The sequence below is a fragment of the Monoraphidium neglectum genome, assembly GCF_000611645.1.
Source record: "Monoraphidium neglectum strain SAG 48.87 unplaced genomic scaffold scaffold03373, whole genome shotgun sequence".
NCBI lineage: Eukaryota > Viridiplantae > Chlorophyta > Chlorophyceae > Sphaeropleales > Selenastraceae > Monoraphidium > Monoraphidium neglectum.
Window position 1 is genome coordinate 1 of NW_014010256.1, and position 6,546 is coordinate 6,546.

At 65.9% G+C, this 6,546-nt stretch overlaps 2 protein-coding genes across 2 annotated transcripts; one reads left to right on the top strand and one right to left on the bottom strand.

The window, feature by feature from the left end:
* Positions 1-353: 353 nt before the first annotated feature.
* MNEG_12680 (hypothetical protein) lies at positions 354-2,122 on the top strand (the record flags this gene model as incomplete). Its single annotated transcript, XM_014038847.1, has 2 exons — positions 354-548; positions 737-2,122. 2 exons carry the CDS (start codon positions 354-356, stop codon positions 2,120-2,122), a joined length of 1,581 nt encoding a protein of 526 aa, XP_013894301.1.
* Positions 2,123-3,914: 1,792 nt separating this feature from the next.
* MNEG_12681 (hypothetical protein) lies at positions 3,915-5,725 on the bottom strand (the record flags this gene model as incomplete). Its single annotated transcript, XM_014038848.1, has 4 exons — positions 3,915-3,945; positions 4,440-4,713; positions 4,906-5,298; positions 5,488-5,725. The coding sequence occupies 4 exons, from the start codon at positions 5,723-5,725 to the stop codon at positions 3,915-3,917; spliced, it is 936 nt and encodes a 311-aa protein (XP_013894302.1).
* Between the last annotated feature and the right edge of the window lie 821 nt (positions 5,726-6,546).

The window sequence follows — 6,546 nt, forward strand, 5'->3', positions numbered from 1 at the left end:
GTGCGGCTGGGCGGCAGGCCCGTGGGCCGCACGGGCGCGGGCTCGGGCGCGAGCGGCGGCGCGGGCGCGGGCGACGCGGCCGCCGCCACGCTGGGGCTGCGGGGCCTGGTCCAACATGGCTCCAGCCGGGAGCAGCGGGCAGCTGCCAGCGCGGCAGCCTCTGCGGCGGCGGGCGTGGTGCGGGGCACACTGAAAGAGGCAGTCGCCCCGGCCCCGGCCAAGGTGCGCGCCTGTGGCCTGTCATGGCCAGGCCGCAGCGCCACACATAAAAGCGCGCCTGCACCGCCAATGCAGGCCTCATCTCAAGAGCTGAGTTGGCATGCCTGCGCTTCTTTCCCTTGCTCATGCATGCAATGCGATGCTCAACCAACATCATCTGCCCCTTCAACACGCCGCAGGCACCCGTGCCGCCAGCCAGCCAGCCGCCGGCTGTGGCCGTCTCCGTCACCGAGCCGCGCGCACCGGCCGCCGCGCCAGCGCCCCTGCGCCGCGCAGCGGTGCCGCCGGTTGCTCCGGGCCGGGCTGACGGCGGCGTTCCGCCAGGCCCGGTGCGAGTGGGTGGGAGTGGGGGTGGGGCTCCTGGGGTTGGGGGTGGGGATGTGGCCTGCGTGCGCCCTTCTTTGGTTGCAGGTGGTCAACTTTTGAACCCTCACTCTTAGCAGCATCTCCCCGCTTCCTCCAGCCTGCCATTGAGACACCATCCGTCCGTTCTCTCTCCCTTCAAACCACAACACAGCCCTCGGAGCCCCGGGAAGCAGCAGCCGGCACGGTGGCCGCGGCCGCGCGTGCGGCGCCAGCCGAGGGCGCTCCCGGCACCGGCGCCGCGGCCGGCGCTGGCAGCACCAGCGCCGCCCCCGCAGGCGCCGCCCCCGCTCCTGACGCCTCCGCGGACACCGCGACGCCGTGGATCGGGGAGCTGCGCGGGGCCAGTGCGCCCGGGCTGGTCGCGATCGGACTGGGAGCCGTTTTCTTGGACTTTTTGGGTTCAACCGCCACAAAGTCCAGCCGCAAGGCCACACCCGCGACTGCGACCGCCGCATCGATCACCACTCCTCCGGCCAACATCGCCGAAACCAAGGCTGCAGCGCCGACGCCGCCGCCGCCGGCCGTTTCGACGGGCAAGGCGGCCGGCACCGGTGTGGGCGCTGCGGCGGCGGACAGCAGCAAGCCGCCAGTGGCTGGGGCAGTGGCGTCGGGCAAGCCCAGCGGCAACGGCCGGGGCCTTGCGAGCGGCAGTGACCGCGGCAGCGTTGTGAGCGCTGCTGCCAAGCAGTCTGCCGCGCCCGGGCTGGTTGCTATCGGATTGGGGGCCGCGTTCCTCGACCTTCTGAGCACGACCGCCACAAAATCAAGCCGCAAGGCCGCGCCCGCGCCGGCCACCGCCGCACCGGCCACCATCGTACGGGCGACAGCTGCGCCGACTACGGCCGCTGCCGCCGAACCCAAGGCGGCCGCCGCTGCCGAACCCAAGGCGGCCGCGCCGGCGGCGGCGGTGCCGGTGCTGGCGCCGGCGACGCCGGCCGCAGCGACGGACAAGGCGGCTGGCGCCAGCGCAGACATTGGGGCAGGCGCACAGGGCGGCCCTGCAGCTACCGGCAGCAGCAAGCTGTCAGTGGCTGGGGCAGCTGCGGCGGGCAAGCCCAGCGGCAACGGCCGGGGCCTTGTGAACGGCAGTGACCGCAGCCGCGCCGACAGCGCCGCCGCCAAGCAGCCAGCCGCGCCCGCAGCTGGTGCGGCTGCTGCCGTGATCAGCGCACCCCCCTCGGTTGCGGGCCGCGCGTCCCCCACGGCCGCGAGCACGGTGCCCGCCACCGCTGGCAAGGGGCCCGCAGCCACAGACCAGGTGGTGAACACCGCAGGCAAGCAGCCTGCGGCTGCGGGCAAGGCGCCCACTGTTGCAGGCGAGGCGCCCGCGGCTGCAGGCAAGGGAGCCGGCGCCGCAGGCCAGGGGCGCGACGCAGCAGGCAGAAGGCTCGTGGCCGCGGGCGAGGAGCGCAATGCGAAGACGCCCGGGCTGCTGTTCCTGGGGCTGGCGGCGGCGCTGCTAGACTTGGCGCGGCCGGCCGGCGAGGTGGTGGTCGACGCCACGGCTAGGAGCGTCAAGCAGCTGCAGGTGCGTTGACTGGCTGCGGAGCAGCGCGGGTTGGGTGGGGGCACCTAGCGACGGGCGCCTGTGAGATGCCAGGAGCGTCAAAGTGTATCAAGCGCACAGGGGCAGACGTGCATGCATGCCTGCATCGCTTGCACATGTACAAAAGCACATCCCCATGCGCATGCCCCCCTGCGCACGGCCCTATGCTTGTGCACACGCGCACAACCCCATGCATGTGCCCCCATGCGCACACGGCCATGCACGCGCCCCCATGCATGTGCACATGCACGCAACCCCACGCATGTGCCCCCATGCGCATGCGCTCATGCACGCGCACATACACACATCCATGCACACGGCCATGCACTTGCAGGATCTGCATGATTTGGAGTATGGCATTGACAGGCAGGGCGGCACCGAGAAGCCGGCAGGCTCTACCTCACCCCCGCGCAACCAGGGCTGAGAGGCTGATGGCGAGCGCACCCAGGCGCAGAGCCAACCGGCCCCTGCAGACGGCTGCGCTGGATTTTCAAGATGCTGCATTGCAAAGCCGAGCAAGGCTGGGACGCGTCCCGCCGCGGTCGCTCACTGACAGCAATCCATGCACCTGCCATCTTGCCGTGAAAAGGCTCAAAGTTTTGTTTGCCTCCACACTCTATCCAACGGGAAGGGGTCACAAACTTGGCCGGTCCAGAGCGCACACGAGCGCCGTCTGCCCGGGCGACGTCGCCCGCGCGGCGGCAGCTCCGGAGGCCCGGCGCCTGCGGTGCCCTGCGTAGAATGGCGCAGGCAGCCCGAGAGGCCCGCCTCTGTCCGTCGCCGCTCCCGGCAGCATTCTTTTCCCCCTTGCCTGCTGCCTCGAACGAACCCCGGGCTATTCTATTGCTGCGCCTGTGCAGAGGCTGCAGCGCACGAGCTTTCGACTGCCCCCCTCGCGCTGCTGGCACTGCTGCAGCGCCGCAGCCGTGCGCCGCGGGCGGTGCCGGCACCGCCCGCAGTCACGATGCCACTGTGGGCGGTGTTCGCACGGCATGGGCGCGCGACAACTTTCGGGGCACAACCTTTTGCGGGGACAACGGGCATAGCAAGCGTGTATGATTACTGCAATGACTTGTTTGCTGGGCTTGGCTTGGGTGGCGCTCCGAGCCACCTTGAAAGCCTCTGAGGTCATGAGAGCGGCATGGCAACAGCAGGATTAATCTAGCGCGTGCGATGCGCGTGCGCGGCCGTCGCTTACCAGCTCTGTGCTGGTCTCGCAGGGTGTGCATGTACCTGGTGTGCATGGTGTACATCCATCCTGATCGTCCGAGGTTTGGCGTTGTCACGCATCAGTGATCGACCGACCAAAGTTGATGATGGCGAACGGCATTGCACTCTTTCAAGCCAGCTGGCTGCTGCAGGTCCTCGGCGACTCCCCCTTGCTGCAGGCTCGCTGCGGGCTGCCAATTTCATCAATCCGACGAGCCGCGGGCACGTCGGAGCATGGGGCGCGCATTGGAACGCCTATCCGTCCACCTGTTCTGCATCATGCTGCTGCACTGAGCTTGAACGAGGTTCATCTTGGATCTGCTGTAACATTTCATCCCAGTCACTGCGCTCAAGGATCTTTACCGGCATCGCTGCTCTTGGAACATCTCTACAACGTCATGCAAAAAGGGCTGCAGGCAGAGAGGGCTGGGCAAACCGGGAGCAACACGGACGCAACTGCAGAAACAGGGGAAAGGGGGATGCAACGCACGATGCTGGTGGCAGACCACAGGCAAAGGGATGGTGGCAACCGGGAACATAGATAATCACACTTGGTGTGCAGGGGCGCCCGTTGTTAGTGCATGCGCGCTGTGCACCTGAACAGCCTGGTTGGCGAGGTGGGAAACAGGGAGGGTGGAACGGCAAGTGGAGACGACACCGGTGTCCAAACTAGCTGTGGCAACAAGTATAATCCCTGGACGGAGAGATCGCCCAATAAACAAGCTGTCGGTGAGGCTCCATACTCACAGGACTGCCAGTGGGCAGGGGGGCGAGCCACTGCAGGCGCTTTGCGGGCCCGACGCTCTCGGTCTGGAAAGACAAGGCCACGCCTCGAGCAACTGTAGTGGCACGACCTTGTGTAAGCGGCAAGGGCTACTGCGAAGTGACGCTGCTGACGACACACGTGTCTGCGGTGCCCGCTTGGACAACCTGTCCAGCGGGGCAGCCCTCAAACACACACTGCCTGGTGGCGCCAGATCCAGTGAGGAGGTAGCGCGCGGCACACCCGCAAGTGTTGGAGAGGGCATCACAGGCAGCATCGCTGAGGGAGACGAAACCAGCGGCGCTGCAGTCCGAGGCGGTGTTGCACTCGACGCACTGGTTGGTGGTGCCTGCCTTGGTGACGCGGCCCACGAGGTTGAACAGGGGAGTGACAGAGATGAGGGGGCCCCCAGGGTAGGCCAAGGCGCCGCTGATGCCGCCGAGGGCGGTCTTCAGGGGGGCCTGGATGACCGCGCGAGGTGCGGAGGGTGCTGACTTGCCCAGGTTGAGAGTGACGCCCGCGTCAGTGGCCAGGCGCAGGGCCTCGACGCGGCTGCCAGTCTGGTAGACAGTGAGGGTGGTGACCTTCTGGCCAGATGGCACGGAGACAGCTGCGGTGGGTAAGGGATGCGTAAGGGACGTCGAGGGATTGTGAGCACAGATGGTGGACGGCAGACCTGCTCTAAGATACACGGCGTTGATCAAGGCATGTTGGCGACATGTTGACGCAAAACATTTGGAGTTATGGGTCCACCCCCTCAACATCCAAGGCTCCAGTGTATCCAGCAAGCAAGCCTGCTCACCAGAGGCATTGCCTTTAGCAATCCCGCTCATGACACTTGAGCCGTCTGAGAGGATGGTCTCCAGCCCAACAATCATGCTGCGCGCGGCAGAGTACCAGGCGCGCACGCCTGTCAGGTAGGCGCCGCAGGGGGTGGCAGCGCCATAGGCCGCGAATGCTCTGGCGTTGATGCCTGCGCGGCACTGGGAAAGCTCCACCAGAAATCCGCCCTGGGACGTGGTGCCAGATGGGCAGCGCTTGCAGGCGCAGGCCTTGGTGTCGACGGATACCTGGCCCGCCAGCAGGCCAAGGTCGAGAGTCAGCGCCGACACGGGGCACGAGGGCGGCGACAAGGGCAGGGTGGATGAGACGCCGGCGCCTTGAGCCCTGAAGGACCCGTAGCCGGCTGCACAGCCTGGGGAAGGGGGGGCGAGGCGACGGGGAGCGTGAGCAGGGTGGGTGTCAAGCAGCGGGGGGAATCATAACGGTGGGTGGGGTCTCGTGTGTTCTGGGCCAGGCTGCGTGGTGTATGTCGTGGGGGCGTAGAATGTTTGAGCTGTTCGTCTATCTCTTTGGTTGGTGAGGCTCGCACTGCGCGCCCCACCTGTGACGCCAGAGGGGAGGACGACGTAGGCGGCAGGGGACGCGCGGGTGCACTTGCAGGTGGTCGTGTCGTACTTGGAGCAGCCGGGGATGGTTTGGCAGCGGCTGCACTTGCAGGTGGTGGTGCTCTGCTTCACGCAGGCAGGGATAGAGGAGCACGAGGCCGTAGTTGCAGCACCGATCTCCGCGTAGAGCAACACACAAGCCAGAGCCAGCAGGATGGTGGCAGGAAGACGCATGGCTGTGGCTGGCATGGTGTCTGGGGTGGGTGGTGCATGGAGCAAGCAGGCAGCAGCGTCAGGGTCGCGTGCAGGGGATGCATGGAGCTGCCAATGGGGGGTTGCAGCCACACGGCGCCATGCGATGGCACGTACATATACGCGGAACAATATGATCATTTCACAAAATACACACTGCTGGCAGCTATAGGGCTAGCAGCCCAGTGGAGAGACCGTTGTGCTGTGTAGCGAGCCAGCTTGAAAGGGGGAATGTCACGCGCAAGCATTACTCACATGTATTGAGAGTATTGGCAAAATTCGCGAAGGGGCTACGTACAGATGCTCTTTGTCGGGACTCCTCGGGAGGTGCCGGGCGAATGGCAGTGGCTGCTGGAAAGGGGGTGATATTGAGACCTTTTGATAATTATGCTCTGTAGCATTGATTGTGTGAATGTTATGACGCTGGTGCTTTCAGTCCTGCGAGTGGCAGGTGCATGGACGCATGCGACTCCTGGTCTCCAGGCACCTGTCCCTGTCAGCGCGTTGCCCCAACACAGGAAGCAAGCACACCTGCTAGGACCAGGCAAGGATGCCGTAGTCAAGTCAGCCCGCATCCATTGATCCTTTTGAACCCCAAAGCTTTGAAAGCTTTGTGGCCGCCGCCCCAACCCCACATGCGTGCGTGCACCGCTTCCGCTTTCTGCCCCTGCCGCACTGTGCGGCACAAGCGCCATCGCTGCCGCCTGAAAACAGCTTCACGATGATTTGCCCCAGATTCAAAGTAAGCAGCTGCGTACACCTTAGGTGGGCGCACGAGGAGGTTAACACCATTAGTACTAGGG